The 23,142-nt window shown below is 37.4% G+C and overlaps 1 protein-coding gene across 1 annotated transcript in view; it reads left to right on the top strand.

Moving 5' to 3' along the window:
- Positions 1–21,946, top strand: part of LOC115222588 (malate dehydrogenase, cytoplasmic) — a 31,597-nt gene extending 9,651 nt beyond the window's left edge. The window contains exons 2-8 of the mRNA XM_029792875.2: positions 5,262–5,360; positions 9,713–9,809; positions 11,166–11,341; positions 13,039–13,161; positions 14,997–15,173; positions 17,817–17,930; positions 21,370–21,946. Coding sequence (XP_029648735.1) covers positions 5,262–5,360; positions 9,713–9,809; positions 11,166–11,341; positions 13,039–13,161; positions 14,997–15,173; positions 17,817–17,930; positions 21,370–21,579 — 996 coding nt within the window. The 3' untranslated portion in view covers positions 21,580–21,946. The remainder of the gene's footprint in view (positions 1–5,261; positions 5,361–9,712; positions 9,810–11,165; positions 11,342–13,038; positions 13,162–14,996; positions 15,174–17,816; positions 17,931–21,369) is intronic.
- The last annotated feature ends 1,196 nt before the right edge of the window (positions 21,947–23,142 follow it).

A 23,142-nucleotide genomic window follows, 5' to 3' on the forward strand; every position in this document is an offset into this window, starting at 1 on the left:
CTCTACTTTTTTTTAGCACTGTACGTCTGTTGAGATGCTTTCTCAAGATGAATACTACAGTATTATAGTGTTCTTACATTATATCCAGTTAAGATATCCAAATTACCATTCATAAAAGTTTTTATTATTTGTTTTTTAAATGTATTTTCTAGTAATATTTTAAAAATTGGTTCAAGGAAGATATGTATTGTTCAAGACCTTTACAACCCTCACCCCACCCCCAAATTTACGTAGCCAGTGTTCACTTTGACCATCATCATCATCATTCTCGTTTAACATCTGTTGTCCATGCTAGCATGGGTTGGATAGTTTGATCGAGCTGGTAAGCTGAGGGGCTGTACCAGACTCAAGTCTGATTTGGCGTGGTTTCTAAAGTTGGATGCCCTTCCTAACACCATATAAAGGAGAAATGTAAGTGGGGAAAGAAACCAGGGTTCTGTGTCAGATGCTTGCAGTATAGTGGTCTAAAGTCAATCAAAGAACAGGTCGTGATGGTGGTAGTGGTGGTGGTGTTATGAATTCAGCAGTGTGTTAGACCTATTATCCACTTGTTAATTCATTGCCTCTTGACCTTTGGCATTCAGATTACTCTGGCAAATGTAATGCTTATTTATTCAAATTGATTTGAATTAATCATGCATTATCTTGCAGCTTCAAGGTTTCAATGACATTGTAGGATAGCTGTGAGAGGCTGGATTTAGCCAGTTTGAACATAAAACAAGCAGAATATTTTGGGCTGGATGTGGCTGGTTTAAATGCTAGACATATTGGACTTGGTTTTCAGCCTGTCTATAACCACATTCCCTTCTTTCTTGTTTGGTTCTTTTGTATGATTTTGCTATGGAATAGTGATATTCTAATTTTTAGAAAATGCTTTGTTTTGTTGTTGGTATCATTTGAAAAATCGATGCTTGAGTCATATAAAACTAAATCATCATCATCATCATCCGTCAAATGTCCATTTAACCATGCTGGCATGGGTTGAACAGTTTGACAGAAGCTGACCAGCTGAAGAGTTGTTTCAGCTCCATGTCTGTTTTGGCATGGTTTCTATAGCTGGATGCCCTTCCTAATGCCAACCACTTTACAGAGTGTACGGGGTGCACCAGCATTAGTGCTTTTTAATTTGACACCAGCACTTATGAGCTCGCAAGGTTCTTAGAGATACTCAGCTGGAGAGGGTTGCAAGGGCAACCACACTTTCTTAGCTTGATGTGCAAACTGCCAGGAGTATTAATCCCCTGTCATCCCCTTTATAAGTCCCAACATCTGTAGATCCTTTCTCACCACTTCATCCTCATTTTCTTATTTTAATCCACAAATCTTTTTTTTTTGTTCATAGATATTGAACCTTTTTCTGTGAAACTTATTCTGCTAGTCAGATTATATTTAGCTTGTAACTTTGCTCCACATTCTCTCTTCTGTCTTTTGTATTTCTCCTCAATAGGGCCTTCCTCTGAATATTTTGCTGCCGAGATGAGCTGTAGTGTTGTTATACAGTTCTGACATTTGCAAAATATACAGCTGAATTTACTGGTTGCTTGTGAAAATATTCTCCATTGTTGAATTGTAGATTTAAAGTATCTGTTTGGCTAATAGCCAACAGTCCTCTTTTACTACAGTTAGAAATACTTTTATACTCCTCATTAATTACCTATTACACATCATTGATAAAGCCAAGCAGTCTTGCTCTGATAGTCACTTATTAATAAGTAACTATATACAAAATGCTTTCAATGCTTAGAATGCTACATAGTAGTGGTAACTTCTATTATTTTTGATGATGCAAGACAAAAACCATTAACATGGTGGAATGTTTGAACTGGTGTTATATATTTTATTGAGGAAAATCATAATTCACAGATGTCAAAACACTTAAAATTTTTCAAATATCTTAATATTTGACTGAGATATGCCATTTTTTTTGGATAAACTGACATGACCCAGAAAATAAAACTTTTTGAGAAAACAGTTTTTTGAAGTTGAGACATATCTGAGAACTGAAAGCTTTTCATAACTTTAGCTTTTTGTCATTCATAAAATGTGTAGGCCTCCTGGTATTCGAGCTGCAGTCATTTGTCACAACTTGTATGGAAAAACATCCAGTATTGACTTTGACGCACTAATTAATGTTGCTTATTAATTAGTGTGACTTTGATATGAATAGTGATGTAATAGTTTCAATTGTAGTAGAAGTAGTAGTTTATCACAATAGTACAGAGATTAGCTACTAGATTATTGATTTTATAAGGAATTGGCTCTTCCTTAATCATGTATGCAGAGAGGAATGGCATTAACATACTTGATGTGAGGCATTGCATAGATAATACACTCTGTAAGAAATATGATATGCATAAATAAGCAATTACATATTCAAGTTGCTGTGAGAGATGGTGGAGCAAACACAGCTGGAAGAGATTAGAGTTACAGATAGAAATGTTAGCCAGAAAATATTGCTTGAAATACTGCAATGTAAACATGTTAACTATTATTAGCATGAATAAGTTTGGTCACTAATCATCACCACTGCCACCACCACCACCACCACCACCACTGTTTAGCATTCCTTTTTCCATGTTGGCATGGGTTGGACTGTTCAACATGAACCACTGAGCCAGAGGACAGTGCCAAGTTCTAATATCTGCCTTAGCATGTTTTTTTTTTACAATTGGATGCTCTTCCCGATGCCAACTGTACTGGCTGCATTTTTTCTTGTGGTATCAGTTCTTATGAGGTCACCAAGTAGCCACGAGAGAAGCCTCCACCGAGTGGGGTACATCTTATTGATGGATAAGAAACAACAGGAAAAGGTGAATTGGTTGGGTAAAGAAAATAAACCATTCTACCCATGTTAGTGTGATTAAAAACAGATAATATTATGAGAAAAACATGTAATAATGAAAGTCAGAATGGTGATGTGCTGTACTTGAGAAGACCCATCCATCTCAACACAACTGAGGCTCCGTCAAGCCTTCTTCCACAACTCATCTTCTAGCTAGAGAGAGAGAGAGATGAGTTTGAGTACAAGATGAATATGGGAGACAGAACAGGATGGAGATCACTGGAGTGGGAGTAGAGTGAAAGATTGTTAGAGACAGGAAATGAGTTGGACTAAGTGGGGGGTGGGGGAATGAAGGAAATAGGGTACCACAAGAGATTGATGGAAGAATGGGTGTTAGAAGATGAGTTGTGGAAGAAGGCTTGATGGAGCCTCAATTGTGTTGAGATGGATGGGTCTTCTCAAGTACAGCACATCACCATTCTGACTTTCATTATTATATATTTTTCTCATAACATTACCTGTTTTTAATCACACTTACATGGGTAGAATGGTTTATTTTCTTCAACCAACCAATCACCCTTCAAATTGGAGTTTTCTTGTTTGCTTTTGCCATGCAATTTGTGGAAACTATGTTAGTAATCTGTGTCTGCAAAAGCACAGTCATTCACACACACACACACACATACGATGGGCTTTCAGTTTCCGTCTACCAAATCCACTCAAGGGTTTGGTTGGGCTGAGGCTATAGTAGAAGACACTTGCCCAAGGTGCCATGCAGTGGGACTGAACCCAGAACCATGTGGCTGGGAAGCTAGCTTCTTACCACATGGCCACTCCTATATATATATATATATATTGTTATACTTGTATATATATTGTTATACTTATTTTACCAGTTAAACACATGCACTATAATATTTGGTCTTCATTTCAGCTTTATTACTATTTTTAGTTTCTTTGTCAAAGTTCTTTCATCACATATCCTGTGATTCCTTCAGTGACTCTTTATTTCACGTCTCCTTTTATTCTGCTTATTCCATTTTTTACCTTTCCAAAAAAAAAATAAAAGGGACCAAGGAGGACAAAAGGAGACATATGGGAGAAAGTGTCACTGAAGAGGTCACAGGATGTGTGATGAAAAAGCTTTGACAAAGAAACTAAAATAATAATAATAATAATAAAGCTGAAATGAAGACTATATATATAGTGTGTGTGTGTGCTTAATTGGCAAAATATGACCATCCTTAAGTGCAGGAGTGGCTGTGTGATAAGTAGCTTGCTAACCAACCACATGGTTCTGGGTTCAGCCCCACTGCGTGGCATCTTGGGCAAGTGTCTTCTGCTATAGCCCCGGGCCAACCAATGCCTTGTGAGTGGATTTGGTAGATGGAAACTGAAAGAAGCCTGTCGTATATATATATATATATATATATGTGTTTGTGTGTCTGTGTTTGTCCCCCTAGCATTGCTTGACAACCGATGCTGGTGTGTTTACGTCCCCGTCACTTAGCGGTTCGGCAAAAGAGACCGATAGAATAAGTACTGGGCTTACAAAGAATAAGTCCCGGGGTCGATTCGCTCGACTAAAGGCGGTGCTCCAGCATGGCCGCAGTCAAATGACTGAAACAAGTAAAAGAGTAAAAGAGTGTAGAAAGCTACAATGTGGAAGTATTCATTTTGAGAAAGCTTCTTGTGTAGACATTTAGTGCTAAACTGCAAAGAGTTGTATCAGTAGCAGAAGAAAAGCATCCATTAGCAGTGGTATAATTGCCAAATTATGATTTCTGTGTTTTTGCTCATCGTCAGCAGCAAGTATCGTCTACCAACTTAATCATCATTTAACGTCTGTTGACCATGTTGGCATGGGTTGGGCTGTCTGACTGGGATGGCATGTTGGAAGGCCGCAGCTGACTCCAGTCTGATTTGGCATGGTCTTCTATGGCTTGATGCCCTTCCTAATGCCAACCACTCTGAGAGTATAATGGGTGCTTTTACATGCCACCGGCACAGGTGCCATTTGCACGACACCTGGGTGCATTTACATGCCACTGGCACAGGTGCCAATTTGTGTGACACCGGTATCTGCCCCAACTGCGATTTTGCTTGGCTTGATGGGTCTTCTTCTCAAGCATCGGTTGTCAAGCAATGCTAGGAGGACAAACACAGACACACACACACACACATGCACATATATATATACATATATACGACAGGCTTCTTTCAGTTTCCGTCTACCAAATCCACTCAAGGGTTTGGTCGGCCTGAGGCTATAGCAGAAGACACTTGCCCAAGATAACATGCAGTGGGACTGAACCCGGAACCATGTGGTTGGTTAGCAAGCTACTTACCACACAGCCACTCCTGCAATATGGAAATTTTTGCTTTTTATTTTAAAACCGTTTAATCTCTATGTATTTTTCAATGAATTAAAATTTGTTATGCATGTTGTTTAATACAAAATGTTTTTTTTAATTTGCAGAGCGATCCTATAAAAGTACTGGTTACAGGAGCAGCCGGGCAGATTGCCTATTCTCTCCTCTTCAATGTAGCAAAGGGAAACATCTTTGGTCCAGACACGGTAGGAAAATTATCACAGTTATTAATGTGTGTGTGTGTGTGTGTGTGATATGAGATTCTTCATCCCTTCACACTGTGTCAATGATTATATAAAATTGTTCAATAATGTTGGTTGTAATTCTCTCCCTTGAAAGTCTTCAGCTAAATTACATGCTATGCCACACACACACACACACATACACGTATTCTTTTTTTCTTTTTTACTTGTTTAAGTCATTTGACTGTGGCCATACTGGAGCACCACCTTAAAAAAGGCTTTAAGCCAAACAAATCAACCCGAGGACTTTATATTTTAAGCCTAGTATTTATTTTATCGCTCTATTTTGCTGAGCTGCTAAGTTATGGGGGATGTAAACACACCAGCACTGGTTGTCAAGCGGTGATGTGGGGACAAACACAGACACACACATACGATAGGCTTCTTTAAGTTTCTGTTTGTCATATCCACACACAAGTCTTTTGTTGGACCAAGACTATAGTAGAGTACACTTGCCCAAGGTCCCATGCAGTAGGACTGAACCCAGAACCATGCGATTGGGATGCAAGCCTCTTACCACACAACTACAATTGTACCTATGTATGTCTTTTATCTTTTACTTGTTTTGGTCATTGGACTGTGGCCATGCTGGGGTTCCATCTTGAAGGGTTTTAGTCAAACAACTCAACCCCAATACTGGCTTTTTTTAAAGCCTTCTACTTACTGTAATGGTCTGTTTTGATGTAAACAAACCAACACTGGTTGTCAAGCAGAAGTTGGGGACAAACACAACGGCACACATTAGTATGTTTGAATATCTGTTTATGAAATCCACTCTCAAGGCTTTGGTCAGCCCAGAGTTATAGTAGGAGACATACTTGTTCAAGGTTGCATGCAGTGGGACTGAACCCGGAACCATGTGGTTGGGAAGCAAACTTGTTACCACCAGCCAATCAAGACTAATGAAAATGTTTCAAACCTACATGTACTTTCACATGTTTCTTTGTTTAGAATTGTGCTGGTTGTGAATTTTTCATGATGTTGGATAGATGTTTAACCATTTTGATAGCAACCTGCCTGAGAATGTCTTTGGTTCTGTGATATTAACTTTCTAGTTTAACCCTTTAGCATTTAAACCGGCCATATCAGGCCAAAAGTATTCTGCCTATTTTATGTTCAAACTGGCCAGATCTGGTCTCTCACACCAACCCTACAATATCGTTTTAAAAATTAACAGCTACTTCATCATAATCTCATAGCTACCAGATAATGCAGGATTAGTTCAAAACAATGAGGACGAAAAAGCTTTAATTATGGCAGAATAATGTGAACACTAAAGGGTTAAAGTGATCTAAATTAAAATCTTCCATCAAAATTTCGTGTTATTTTAGCATTCCTAATGCCGGCTTAACAGTGACACTTACTTTACTAAATTCTTCATTATTTTCAAAATTGAAACAAAAGCAGTTTATTTCGACCGATATATACAATAACAAAAAGTAGATGGATAATGGGTAGAGCCAGCAGGCGATTATGGTTGGCAATGTATACCATGATCTTGCTAATTGGTTTAGATACTCTCTCTTTTACTTGTTTCAGTCATTTGACTGCGGCCATGCTGGAGCACTGCCTTTAATCGAGCAACTCGACCCCGGGACTTATTCTTTTGTAAGCCCAGTACTTATTCTATCGGTCTCTTTTGCCGAACCGCTAAGTAACAGGGACATAAACACACCAGCATCGGTTGTCAAGCAATGCTAGGGGAACAAACACAGACACACAAACACACACACGCATATATACATATACACGACGGGCTTCTTTCAGTTTCCGTCTACCAAATCCACTCACAAGGCTTTGGTCGACCCGAGGCTATAGTAGAAGATACTTGCCCAAGGTGCCACGCAGTGGGACTGAACCTGGAACCATGTGGTTGGTAAGCAAGCTACTTACCACACAGCCACTCCTGCACCTATACACACCTAGATGTGTGTATAGCTGCAAGTAGACATAGATGCTTTCTTGTTTCCCGACCCATTCACTCTTGGATGTGACAAGCAGAGGGAGAAAAAGCTGCACCAGTGACTGGCTAGTATTCATAAACATGAATAGAATGAAGTAATGGGAAATGAAGTGCCTTGCTCAAGGACACATGTTACCCAGACCAGGAATTGAACCCATGGCTTTATGATCATGAGCCAAACGCCCTAACCACTTGGCCATGTGCTTTTAACTCTTTGGCTGTATCTTGTTGGGTCCAAAATATTCTACTTTGTTTTATGTTCAAACTGACCAGATCCAGTCCCTCACACCTACCCTACAATGCCATCATCATTATTGTTGTTTAAACACCCGCTTTCCATTCTAGTATGGGTTGGATGGTTTGACTGAGGACTTGGCAAGCCAGTAGGCTTCACCAGGTTCCAGTCTGAGCTGGCAAGGTTTCTACAGCTGGATGCCCTTCCTAATGCCAACCACTCCAAGAGTGTAGTGTGGGTGCTTTTTACGTGCTTACCAGCATGGGAGCCAGTCAGGGGGCACTGGCAATAATCACATCATAATCTCAAAGCTTTGAGATAATGCAGGATTAATTGAAAACAATGACTAAATAAGCAGTTCAATTGGCAGAGTAAGCTGAATGTTAAAGGGTAAAATGGATAATGTAAAAATCAATATGATGTTGCAAAAGTCACACGCTATTTCAATAAGGAGAGTTGGGTTTTTTTTTTTTTTCAGCCTAAATACTTTGAATATCCAGATAAGATTTGGTCTCATGCACCTGTATGCCTGAAACACAGTTAAAATTGGCTGCTTTTCAATTACTTTTTGTTAAATGTCATATGAATGTAGAATTTTTGCAGTCTATAAATTGTTTATCATGCAGTTACTTTACTAAGGCGTTTAACATTTATTGCTGTAAAAGGACCGAGAAATCTCTTTTATTGTCCGAGTCCATGTCAGTATAGAAAGCAGACGTAAAATGGTGATGAGGATGCAGATGTCCCTTAAGCAGTTTGTTCCCGAGACTAAATATCCTCATCTCTAAAATCTACATTCGACGTGTCTGAGATGAATTTTTGTTTGAGATGATACTAAAGATTTCTAAGGATTAAATTATTTTTAAATAGTTACATTCTCTTGACAAAGTTCAGTCAAGAGAATGTAACTATTTAAAAATAATTTAATCCTTAGAAATCTTTAGTAGGCGTAAGAGTGGCTGTGTGGTAAGTAGCTTGTTAACCAACCACATGGTTCCGGGTTCAGTCCCACTGCGTGGCATCTTGGGCAAGTGTCTTCTATAGCCCCGGGCCAACCAATGTCTTGTGAGTGGATTTGGTAGACGGAAACTGAAAGAAGCCTGTCGTATATATATGTGTGTGTGTGTGTGTGTGTGTGTGTGTGTGTGTGTTTGTCCCCCTAGCATTGCTTGACAACCGATGCTGGTGTGTTTACGTCCCCGTCACTTAGCGGTTCGGCAAAAGAGACTGATAGAATAAGTACTGGGCTTACAAAGAATAAGTCCCGGGGTCGAGTTGCTTGACTAAAGGCGGTGCTCCAGCATGGCCGCAGTCAAATGACTGAAACAAGTAAAAGAGTAAAAGAGTATCATCCCAAACAAAAATTCATCTCAGACACGTCGAACAATGAAACCCTATTGTTTTCTTTTCTGAGATTTTTAGATTTATTTATTTATTTAAAAAAGCTAGTTCTAAAATCCCTCTTATATAGACCAATGCAGTAGTTGTATGACAAGTAATATTTGTAGCTGCTTTAACGTGGCTGTCCATTGAAGTGGATGCAGCTGGGCATCGTTAACCAGCTAGAGGAGATGTTCTCTCGGGGTTTAAAAAATCACAGTAGAGTCCGCTCAAATGGACAGCCATGTTAGAATGGCTATGAATATTACTTGTCAGTACAACTACTGCATTAATCTCTTGGAAAGATTTTAGAACTAGCATTTTTGCTTGTTGCAAAATCAGTGACTGTGTTTTCACTTAAAAAAAATATATATATATATAATATTTATTTATTTATATTGTATGCAGAAGTGAGCTGCTATCCTCTCTAGCTGATGAAGTGTCTAGTACTGAGGAGTGGCAGAAATAGCCCCAAACCAGGACTGGTCTACTAGTCCCGTTGCTAGGAGATGGCAGGGGTTCGCTTCCCTGCTCACAATTTTTTCGGATGTAGGTGTGCATCATTAACCAGCTAGAGGAAATATCCTCTTGGTGTTAAAAAATTGCAGCAGAGTCCACTGGTGTTTAAAAAATTGCAGTAGAATGGACAGCCATGTTAAAGTGGCAACGAATATTACTTATTTAAAAAAATTTTTTTCTGATTTAAAAAATTTTTATTAAAAAATTTTTTTTTTATAGCCTATCTCATTGGTACTCTTGGATATTCAACCAATGATGCCAGTTCTGGAAGGAGTTGTCATGGAACTAAAAGATTGTGCTCTCCCACTGCTGAAGGGTAAGTTGCTTTGATATATAATTTCACCTCATCTCTTGTAGTTTTTATAATCTGTTTTAATACTGACAAAAATGAAAATAAAAGTATCCGTTTATATAAAATCTCATATAAAATCGCATAAGAAAACAGCATCTGTTGACATTAATGGATCTAAGTTTAGACTTTGTTTTGTACCCTTAAGTTCTGTTTTGTTTAACTCTCTCTTAGTATTTAAACCAGCCAGAATATTCTACCTGTTTTATGTTCATACTGACCAGACCTGACATCTCACATCTACCCTACAATGTCACTCTACAAATATGCAGTCACATCATTGAAATCTCAAAGCTACAAGATAATGCATGGTTCATTCAAAACAATGTGAATAATTAAAGAATTACATTTGACTCAGAAATCTGAATGCTAAAGAGTTAATATAGATGAAAATAGATTTTGTAGTCATTTTACCTTAATCCTTTCGTTACCAACCTGGCTGAAACCGGCTCTGGATCTGAGTACAAATATCTTGTTTTCATAAGTTTTGAATTAAAATCTTCCACCAAACCTTAGTCACAATTTGTTCCTAACACAAGCTGAATGATAACTAAGTTATTTTGATAAATTCTTTGTTATATCTAAAATAATTGAAAGAAAACTCAGAGCATCTCAACTGAAATACAGTAATGAAAGGGTTAAGTGATTAAGTTGGGTGATTAGTAAAATTAAGGGCAGCCATCCAGTTAGAAATTGAACTATTCTAAGAATTTATTTATTTACTTAATATTACAATTGGTAAATAGTAGCATTGTTAGTCACAGATTTCCAATGTGCCAACCACTGGTTTACCTATTTCTGATGATGAAGGTGGTAAGGGTCATGAGGGAAGTGCTTGTGATTTGGTGCTAAAGGTTCAGAATACTGCCACAACATAATAGAGGCGACAAGAATATTATAGTGCCAACAACAACAACAACACGAGGATTCACATTATAACAGAAACCAAATCAGAACAGACTATGGAACCTGGTACAAACCCTAGTCTCGCCAGCTCCTGTCAACCCATCCAACCCATGCTGGTATGGAAAAACAGACGTTAAATGACAATGATGTTTCAGTATTTGAAATCTTGTCAGTTAAGTTAGTCTTTTATTCCTTGAAGGCCGATAGAAACAAATACCAGTCAAGGGTTTTAGTCAGTTTATTTGACAATGCATTACCCTGACAAATCTGTAGAATAATGCTCATTTTAACCATTGCTCTTTCTGTTACTGTTTATTATTATTATTATTATTATTATTATTATTATTATTATATTATTATTATTATTATTATTATTATTATTATTATTATCATTATTATTATTCTTTCTCTTCTCAGAAATAACATCAACTGCTGATACTGATGTTGGTTTTAAGGACATTGATGTGGCTCTTCTTGTTGGTGCCATGCCACGTAGAGAAGGAATGGAAAGGAAAGATCTCTTGGCTTCCAATGTGAAAATTTTCAAGAGTCAAGGGCAGGCTCTAGATAAATATGCCAAAAAGAGCGTCAAGGTACGACCAGATCTTTGCTTCAATATATTTCACTCCTTTTCAAGTCTGGAATTATAATCTCTGAATTGAAATAACATACAGATTTAATTTGACATGTTGGACATCATCATCTTGTAATGTTCTTGTTTAACTCCATGGCAGCACATGATGAAAATTGTTCTTACCATGACCATCTCATCTATTATTCAAATGTAGTGTATCTATGACTTTAATTAACCAATTTACCTCGAGAAAATCAAATCTAGACAAAAAAAAAGGCTTTGGCTGAAATATAAAACTATCAGCAATTATTAAAAAGTTTGATTTTTTTTTTCCATTATAATCTGCAATATTTGGTCAGTTCATTGAGTACTATTTTAAATCTAAATTTTCTTTTCCATGCTGGTAAATAATTCAGTGATTTTTTAGCAAATTTGGATACATTCATATTGTTTTAGTAGTTATTTTTACTATCTTTCCTTATTGCTAACTGTAAAATAATTGAGAAACCTGTTGCCTGACAACATAAACAAATAGTTATGTGCTTTAGGCACCGGATAATGTATTTTGCACTAGTAATAAGATTGAGGTTAGCTTCTGTACTCCAACCTCTCATTGGTAATTCCCAGTACACTCTGCTCGTTAGTGGAACATCAGTAATTGAGGCAGATGAAGAAGTTTAAGTATCTTGGGATTCATTCCAACCTAACGAACCTGCAGCCTCCTCTTAGACTTAAAAGTTGTGATTTTAGGTTCCTGTCAGACCCAAAAGGTATGACTTTAAGGGGAGTTTGATATGTGTTTCTAGTAGTTTGAGCATTCATATGGAAGCTCTTTCTTTAGCTCTTCCAGTTCTTTTCAAATTGAATCTGTTACCAGTTTTGAGTCACTTTCTAATCCATTTCATTTCACTCATAACCATGACACATTATAATTTGACTACTCATCATTGGCTATGACTGAGACATTACTCATCATCATCATCATCGTTTAACGTTCGCTTTCCATGCTAGCATGGACGGTTTGACCAAGGGCTGGCGAACCTGATGGCTGCACCAGGCTTCAATCTTGATCTGGCAGAGTTTCTACAGCTGGATGCCCTTCCTAGTGCCAACCACTCTGAGAGTGTAGTGGGTGCTTTTACCAGCGTAAGGGCCAGTCAGGCGATACTGGCAACGGCCATGCTCAAATGGTGTTTTTACATGCCACCTGCACAGAAGCCAGTCCAGTGACACTGGCAACGACCTCGCTTGAATGTTGTTTTTCACGTGCCACTGGCACAAGTGCCAATAAGGCAACACTGGTAACGCTCACGCCCAAGTGGTGTTTTTTATGTGCCACCAGCACAGGAGCCAGTCAGCAACCCTGGCAACGATCACGCTCAGATGGTGCTCTGTTCTTGTCCCCCCATCACTGCTTGATAACTGGTGTTGGTATGTTTTCATCCTTGTAACATAGCGGTTTGGCAAAAGAGACTAATAGAATAAGTTCTAGGCTTTAAAAAAAAAAAAGTCCTGAGGTTGATTTCTTAGACTAAAAAAAAAAAACCCTTTAAGATGGTGTTCCAGCATGGCCACAAATGACTGAAACAAGTAAAAAAAAAATAAAAGAATAATGGCGGTACTCCAGCATGATCGTAGTTGTAAGATTGACAACATTTTATGTACATGTCAGTTGATACCATTTATAGATGTGTAATGTGTTTGTTTATATTTCAGGTGGTCGTGGTTGGAAACCCTGCCAATACAAATGCTTTAATATGCATGAAATATGCTCCATCTATTCCACCACAAAATTTCTCAGCATTGACTCGACTTGACCAAAATCGGGCTCAATATCAAGTATGTATTTTTGCTTGTTCTTTTTTTCCCTATCAGAAAAAAAATGCTATTTTTGGATTAAGCTCTGTTAATGGGGGATTCATGGGGTGAGATACGTTCGGTTGCTGTGAAGAGTGAATATTCTCATGTATCATAGGCGCACCATGGCTGTGTGTTAAGAAGCTTGCTTCCCAACCACATGGTTCCGGTTTCAGTCCCTCTGTGTGTCACCTTGGGCAAGTGCCTGCTACTGTAGCCTTGGGCCAACCAAAGCCTTGTGAGTGGATATGGAAGCTGAAAGAAGTCTATTGTGTGTATATAAATAATATATATATATTATATATATATATATATATATATATATATATATATATTAATAATAAAATATTAGGGAATAAATCCAAACTTACAGAGAAAAATCAGATTTAGGATTGAATCCAATTTTATAGTAAAATATTATATTATATTGAATTAGAGATAAAACCACTATTAGGCAAATCATACAATGTAAAACTTAAGCCAATACATAAGATTAATTCATTTATATTATTTAAATATATATCAAAATTATTAAAATTATTAAAAAAGATAATTAGTATAACACAATTATCTTTTTTAATAATTTTGATATATATTTAAATAATATAAATTAATTAATCTTATGTATTGGCTTAAGTTTTTCATTGTATGATTTGCCTAATAGTAGTTTTATCTCTAATTTAATATAATATATATATAATATATATATATATATATATATGTATATGTTTGTGTGTCTGTGTTTGTTCCCCTCACCATCATGACCACAGTCAAGTGACCAAAACAAGAAAAAGGATACCAAACCCTTTCTTATTATCTGAGAGTAAAGAATTTATTTATTTCTAGTTAGGTTTTTAATGTTTCATAATGAACTTACTCATGAACCATTGGGTTTATTGGTTATATTTTAACCTTTCTGCATTTAAACTAGCCATATCAGGTCCATGTATGCTACCTGTTTTATAGTCAAACCAGCCAGATCCAGCTTCTCACACCTACCCTGCAATGTTATTCTAAAATAAACAACCTCGTCACTGAAATCTCAAAGCTGTGAGATAATACATGATTAATTCCAAAACATTGGATGAATAAGGATGACACTTGACAGAATAATCTGTGAATGCTAAAAGGTTAAACTGGCCTGAATACTTTACCTGTTCTATGATCAAACATGCCACATCCAGCTTCTCGCACCTATCCGACAATGTCATTCTACAAATAAACAATCGCATCATCAAAATCTCAAAGCTATGAGATAAGACTTGATTAATTCCATAGTGATGTGTGAATAGATAAGCATCACTAAATGTTGAAGGCTGCATCCGCCCTGAACATTCTACCTTTTTTTTACATTCAAACTAACCAGATCCAGCCTCTCACACCTACCCTTCAATGTCTTTCTAAAAATAAACAACCTCGTCACTGAAATCTCAAAGCTACGAGATAATACATGATTAATTCCAAAACACTGTGAATGAATAAGGATGACACTTGACAGAATAATCTGTGAATGCTAAAAGGTTAAACTGGCCCGGCCTAAATATTTTACTTGTTTTATGTTCAAACTTTCCAAATCCAACCTCTCATACTTATCCTACAATGTCTTTCTACGAATAAACAAACACATCGTTGAAATCTCAGTTATGAGGTAATGCATGATTAATTCAGAACAATGTGAATAAATAACCATAATATTTGGGAGAATAGTCTGTGATTGTTAAAGGGTTCATTTTATTTTCAGAGAAACTTTTATGCACCATTGTACTTATTAATGCAATTTAAAGTTTTAATAAATTTCTTTTTCTTTTTCTTGCCAGATTGCTAACAAATGTGGTGTCTCTGCCCATGATGTCCACAACGTGATTATCTGGGGGAACCATTCCTCTACCCAATACCCAGACATTTCCCACGCAACTGTAAAATTATCATCTGGGACAAAGTCAGTTAAAGATGCTGTTAAGGATGATAAATATTTGAAGAATGATTTCTTAAAGGTATCAACTAATCTTTGTCTTTGTCACTGTTGTTTAACCTAATCTCAGTCCTGATCAGCTGACATATGATCAAAAGCATCCCAGCGATGACCATTCCAGGTTTTTCTTTTTGGGGTGGGGGTGATTTTAAAAAATGTATCTCGGATTACATTATTGATGAATCATTCCTTCTTTTATAAAAAAAAAACCCAGTAGGATGTGACTTAACCCTTTCGTTACCAACCCAGCCAAAACCGGCTCTGGCTCAGTAGTACAAATGTCTTGTTTTCATGAGTTTTGAATTAAAATCTTCCACCAAACCTTAATCACAATTTATGTTCGTAACACTAGCTTAACGATAACCAAGTTATTTTACTGAATTCTTTGTTATATTTAAATTGAAAGAAACACAGAGCATCTCAAAATAAATACAGTAACGAAAGGGTTAAGAAAGGGGGTTTGGCTGCTATTTCTAGCAAGTCAAAGAACCATGTAGAATGGCAGTTTGCAGTACCTTGTCATCCTATCTCCCTACACTGAGGTATACATCACTCTTGTTTAAGCTTCAAAGGATATCTTGCTGTGCACTCCTATAACAACTGTTTATAACAACCTAGATTGTTGTGATTTCCACTCCTGATGTAACGACTCCAGCACCTTCTAATTATTGAATTGTATTGACACAGTATATTTTTTGTATGTATTTATTTATTCAATCTCATTGTAGTTTTTATTGTTGTAAGTGATGGGAGCAGGTTGTTGTTAGAGGTAATAAAATTTGAACAATTAAATGTCCATATGATACTAATCATATGAGCTATTAACCTCATTTCTTTTTCTTTTGAGATGAAACATTCTTTTGTTTTTTTTTTTGTTTTTAAGGATTCATCTCTAAAAATAAGAGATGCATCTTTGGCTGTGTGGTTAAGAAGTTTGCTTTCCAACCATGTGATTTTGGTTTCAGTTTCACTGTATGTCCCCTGGGCTGTAGTAGAAGTGCCTTCTACTATTGCACAGGGTCAACCAAAGCTTTGTGAATGGATTTGGCAGACAGAAAATGAAAGAAGCTTGTGTGTGTGTTAACACACACACACACCTATATATATATATACATACAGTTAATCCTAACAAGAAAACACAAAAAAAAACGCAGCAACGCGAGGACGTGGAACAAATAAAGTATTATTGGATGCTCAGGAAAGAAGGGAAGGAGGGTTTAACGTTTCGAGCGGAGCTCTTCGTCGGAAACAAAGGAGAAGGAAAGATCCCGAGAAGAGAAGACAGACATGTGTATATATATATATATATATATATATATATACACATACACATACACATACACACATTGTGTGTGTAATGTTGTCTAGACATCAGATGGCAGTTGTAAATAAGCATCTTCGTCATACAAGCAATGTTCTTTGTTACCAGTCTTCCATGAAACACATGTCTAGCCATAGGGAAATATTACCTTGATTAGAAACAGGTGATGGCTGGCAATATCCATTCATTGGAAATCTGGCACAGCAAATTCCACCCTGCCCATAAAAGAAAGCAAATGTCGACATTCAAATGGTGATGATAGTAAGAGTTTATACATTTAAACTAGATATTTCGCTGTTATTACTCAGGAATTTATCATTGCTTTCACACTTTTAAGTCACTTTGAAGAACATGCTGAAAAAATGTATTATAAATTACAGTAATCTGCAGTAACCATGCAAAGTCCTTTGCATGAACCTGTTCTGCCCCCCTCTGCCATATTAATGTGTTAATATGAAGCTGACCCCCACTTCCTACCCAGGGTTCATAATCCCGCAAATTGCATGGCAGCCTCAGATGTGCAGGTGGCATGAATAAAAGGCATGTTGTAAATTTGTTGCTATTAGGAAGGGTATTACAACTGTAGGAACCATGCCAAAACAGATACTGGAGCTCACTGCAGTCCTTGGATCCATCACATCCTGTCCAACATCCGACCCATGCTGGCATGGAACGTGGATGTTTGACGATGATGATGATAAATCAGTTTGGTTTAACCCTTTAGTGTTTAAACCGGCCATATCCGGCCCAAATATTCTATGTTTTATATTCAAACTGGCGATATCTGGCCTCTCACACCTAATCTACATAGACATTCTAAAAATGAACAATCACGTCATTGAAACCTCAAAGCTATAAGATAATACAGGATTAATTAAAAACAATTTGAGTAAAAAAATATTACATTTAACAGAGTAATCTGAACACTAAAGGGTTAAACCTGTGGAGTTACTCAAAATGGTTCTTATAAAAATCCATGACGACACTGAAAATGGCATGTTTTGTTAAGAAAACAGGTATTTGATTGGAATGAATTGAATTATGAAAGAATAAGGCAGTGAGATGGCAGAAATGTTAGGCACGCCTGGCAAAATATTTAACGGTATTTTGTCTGTCGCTACGTTCTGAGTTCAAATTCTGCCGAGGTTGACTTTGCCTGTCATCCTTTCGGGATTGATAAATTAAATACTAGTTATGTACTGGGGTCAATGTAATCGACTTAATCCCTTTGTCTGTCCTTGTTTGTCCCCTCTATGTTTGGCTCCTTGTTGGCAATAAAAAGAAAAAGAAAGAATATATTCGATTCTTAATTGGTATTCTCTCTCTCTCTCTCTCTCTTTTCAGTGTGTTCAAGAGCGTGGAGCTGCAGTTATTAAAGCCAGAAAATTGTCGAGTGCAATGTCTGCTGCTAAAGCTATTTGTGATCATGTCCATGATTGGTGGCATGGAGTGCCAAAGGTAAGCCTTTTGAGACCATAATTCTTTTGATAGTGACTTTGTGTTTCAATGAATTATGAAAATAATCAAGAATGGAGAGAGATTTAGTTTTAAAAAAGCCACGTTAGTGGATTTGGTAGATGGAAACTGAAAAAAAGACCATCGTGAGTGTGTGTCTTTGTGTCTGTGGTTGCCCCCACTCCTCCCATCACTGCTTGACAACCGGTGTTGGTGTGCTTGTGTCCCCATAACTTAGTGGTTCAGCAAAACAAACTGGTAAAAAAAGTACCAAGCTTAAAAAGTAAGTTCTAGGGTTGATTCATCCAATTAAAGTTCAAAGCAGTGCCCCAGCATGGCCGCAGACTAATGACTGAAACAAATAAAAGTATATAAATATATAGGGATAGTTTACGAAAAACACAAAAGACGAAGACAGGTGGTGTACAAAACAAACAAATGTATTAGTATTATGCTCAGGAATAGAAAAAGTCTTTTACGTTTCGAGCCTACGCTCTTCTACAGAAAGGTACTCAGAAAAAAACAAGGAGAGAAAAAAAATGGGTGTAGTGGCTTACGATCTATCATGGCGTCTGTTTTAAGTTCAAAGGTTTTTTGACGTCGTGGCGTATTGCAAGGATTTCTCATCAAGAGTAGAGTCCACTGTGATCCGTGTGTAGGAGAGGTGCAGCCGGAGAGTAAAAATCCAAACGAGAATCCGTAAATGGTAGATAAAGAGTAGATATATATATATATATATATATATATATATTATCGACCACACATACACTGTATGTATGTTTGCTGGTTTGCTGCCGTACAGCACTCTGGAGTTGACTCCCTCATAACACTGAATGTTAAAACAACTGAAAATCACAGACAGGCAACACAACTCACTTCCTGTCATATCCAGGTGTGATAGATACCAATATTTTTTGCTATTTTTGTGGCTTATCAACATTATGTAACTGAATTGAACTGGGGATGAACTGAATCGCCAACCCATGACTACGTATAAATAGTGTAAGAATATATGTATATATATATATATAGGCGCAGGAGTGGCTGTGTGGTAAGTAGCTTGCTAACCAACCACATGGTTCCGGGTTCAGTCCCACTGCGTGGCATCTTGGGCAAGTGTTTTCTGCTATAGCCTCGGGCCGACCAAAGCCTTGTGAGTGGATTTGGTAGACGGAAACTGAAAGAAGCCTGTCGTATATATGTATATATATATATGTGTATTTGTATGTGTGTGTGTTTGTGTGTCTGTGTTTGTCCCCCTAGCATTGCTTGACAACCGATGCTGGCGTGTTTACGTCCCCGTCACTTAGCGGTTCGGCAAAAGAGACCGATAGAATAAGTACTGGGCTTACAAAGAATAAGTCCCGGGGTCGATTTGCTCGACTAAAGGCGGTGCTCCAGCATGGCCGCAGTCAAATGACTGAAACAAGTAAAAGAGTAAAAGAGTATATATATATATATATGGATGTATGTATTTACTCTTATTTGTATTTGTAATTTATGTGCTGAATCAAAAGCATATTTTTTTGAGTTTAATTTGTTGACCTACAGTGTTGTATGTATGTGATTCAATTGAAAGAAAATAATTAATAGGTATAAACGCAGGAGTGGCTATGTGGTAAGTAGCTTGTTTACCAACCACATGGTTCCGGGTTCAGTCCCACTGCATGGCACCTTGGGCAGGTGTCTTCTACTATAGCCTCGTGAGTGGATTTGGTAGACGAAAACTGAAAGAAGCCCATCGTGTATGTGTATATATAAAGCCCATCGTGTATGTGTATATATATATATATGTGCATGTGTGTTTGTGTGTCTCTCCCTAGCATTGCTTGACAACCGATGCTGGTGTGTTTATGTCCCCGTTACTTAGTGGTTCGGCAAAAGAGACCGATAGAATAGGTACTGGGCTTACAAAAGAATAAGCCCCGGGGTCAAGTTGCTCGATTAAAGGCGGTGCTCCAGCATGGCCGCAGTCAAATGACTGAAACAAGTAAAAGAGTAAAAGAGAGTTACCAGCACCGCCTTACTGGCACCTGTGCTGGTGGCATGTGTAAAAAGATTCGAGCGAGGTCGTTGCCAGTACCGCCTGACTGGCCCCCGTGCTGTTGGCACGTAAACACTCACTACACTCTCGGAGTGGTTGGCACTAGGAAGGGCATCCAGCTGTAGAAACTCTGCCAGATCAAGATTGGAGCCTGGTGCATCCATCTGGTTTGCCAGTCCTCAGTCAAAATCGTCCAACCCATGCTAGCATGGGAAGCGAACGTTAAACGATGATGATGATGATGCATGGCTGTGTGGTTAAGAAATTTGATTCCCAACCATGCAGTCCTGGGTTTAGTCCCACTTCATCGTACTTTGGACAGCTGTCTTCTATTACAGTCCTGGGCAGATCAATGCCTTGTGAATGGATTTGGTAGATGGAAACTGAAAGAGGTCCCTTTTGCATATTGCATGCATGTGTGTGTGTGTGTGTGTTTGAGTGCACCCTTGTCTTGACATCATGAGATTAATTGTCTTCAAGAATTACTGTCATACAAGTGATATTGTTCATTTCCAAACTTACATGAAAAACATGTCTGGTTGGGGAGGAATATTCATCTTACCTGGAAACAGGTGAGGGTCGACAACTTGAAGGGCATCTGGCTATAGAAAACTGCCTCAACAAATTCTGTCTGACTTGTGCAAGTATGGAAAAGTGGACATTAAACAACAACGAATTACTAGAAAATTAATTTTATAATTTTCAAATTTAATATTGGTTTTGTAGGGGTTATGAAAAGGAAAAATTTTGCAGGGTCATAGGATATATGAAAGATTAGGAACCATTGATGTAGAATCTCCATTATTGTTGGGGCACATAGCCTAGTGGTTAGAGCAGTGGATTCGCGGTCAAGGGATCGCAGGTTCGAATCTCAGACCAAGTGAAGTGTGTGTTTATGAGTGAAACACCGAAGCTCCATGTGGCTCTGGCAGAAGGTAATGGCGAACTTCTGCTGACACTTTCGCCACAACTTTCTCTCACTCTTTCCTCCTGCATCTTGCAGCTCACCTGCGATGGACCGGCGTCCCATCCAGGTGGGGAATGTATACGCCAAAGAAACTGGGAAACTGACCCTTATGAGCCAGGCATGGCTCGAGAAGGAACAAACAACAACAATCTCCATTATTAACTCATGAAGTAATGTCAAAGTTGAAGCAGAGCAGCTGTTAACAGATGTCGTTTCTTGCCTTCCTTTAGTTTTGTTTTTGTCTAAATCATATTTCACAATGTTTTCTACTTCAAGGAATCTTTGACATACAATTTGTGTCTACAAGTATGTTTCATGACTAACTTTGATTTAAAAATTTTAAATAAAAAATAAAGTGTTTCCAATGTTTTCTGGACACACAATTAGTTTTTAAATTTTAATAAAATAAAGTTTTCTTTTGTTCATTTCAGGGTAATTATGTATCAATGGCTGTTTGTTCAGATGGTTCCTATGGTATTGAAAAGGGTCTCATGTTCAGTTTTCCGGTGACTACCCATTCTGATCATACTTATGAAATTGTCAAAGACTTGGCTATTGATGACTTTTCCAGATCTAAACTGGATATAACTCTCAAAGAACTTCTCGATGAAAGAGATCTTGCTTTGAGTGTTTGTGAATGACTGTTTGATCCTAAATTGTAACCTTGCCTTAGACAAATATCTTGTGAAAAATATGATATTTTTAGATATCCTTTAGTTTACACAGCTACATCTTTATAATTTGATTCACAAAGAAAATATTTCTCTGATAAAAAATTAATTTTTTTAAAGATTTGCCCTGAAACTCAAGTCCTTAGGTTAAATTTTCTGTATCTGATTCAATAGATTAAGTGATTGTGCTAATTGTTTTGGCAAAATGATGTCCCTATCAAGAAGTAGATATTTTTAAAATGAAGAATAAGGTATATATTATGGTAAAACTGTTTCAGAACAAGAATCGATCAAAAAGTAAAATTAAAAATAAAGAATAAAACGTTAAAAAAAAAAATGAAAACGGTTTATTGATCTGAAGAATAACATATTGAAATTTTGCTTGTAATTCATGTCTTCAGAATAAATATTTGTAACAGAATTCTATACTGTATTCTTGTTTTATACATTACACTTGCACATACATACATAAGCAAATAAATAAACCGTTTTTCCATGCTTGGTTGGGGGTGAGTCTCACAGAGACTCTGAGATCCTTTGTCATTTGGGATATGGCAGCAGAGGAAACCAATCTTAGTTGTGTATATGATTTTATGATCAGCTTCCTTTATTTTACAGCATAGACTCTATGCATTTTATCATACTACTGGCACTGAAAAGATTGTCTGTGACATGAGTAGATAACCCCTTCTTAATAACTCTGAATAAAAGGGGAAAAAAAGCAAAACCAAATTTTATTCAGTTATTTGCTCCTAGCTGGTTTGTCTGCTCTGAGACTTGTGCAGTCCATTGTCTCTTCCATTCATTCCTTTCATATTGCCAACCCCACTCACTGGTCATTGTTCTAAAATTAGAGAAAAGCTTCCGTAAGAAAGACGCGTTAACAAACTTGCATCAGAAATGTCAGTGAATCCCTACTGGGTGACTTCAACCTGCCTTAGCCTCAAATGGCCAAAAAGACTACCTTCTCTCTGGAATTCACAGTATGATGACAAACAATCTTCACTTGACCTCATTGTTATTCAAGTCATTGGAATAAATGGTCCACTGCAGATGCAAAGGCAACAAAAGTAATTTGAAAATTATGATATAAAGGTGACTCTTAGGTTCTTTTCTCCAACCACATCATCATCATCATCGTTTAGCATCTGCTTTCCATGCTGGCATGGGTTGGATATTTTGACTGTGGACTGGCAAGCCAGGAGGCTGCACCAGGCTCCAATCTGATCTGGCAATGATTCTACAGCTGAGAGTGTAGTGGTTGCATTTCACATGCCACCGGCACAAGTGTCAATCAGATGGTACTGGCATCAACCGTGTTTTTTACATGCCACCAATATGGGAGCCAGTCAGGCAGTGTAAAATTAATGATGTGCAGGCCAAGAGAAAATGTTGTTCAGAACTGCCAAAAATGTATACACACTTCAGGAAAGGAAAAATCTTTATAAACGTTTTTTTTTTAGTGTTATCACAGTTTGACAAAACATGGAAAGTGGCATCTATATTTATAGAGGTACTTATTTATACAAGTTA

Source organism: Octopus sinensis, linkage group LG20 (genome assembly GCF_006345805.1).
Source record: "Octopus sinensis linkage group LG20, ASM634580v1, whole genome shotgun sequence".
NCBI lineage: Eukaryota > Metazoa > Mollusca > Cephalopoda > Octopoda > Octopodidae > Octopus > Octopus sinensis.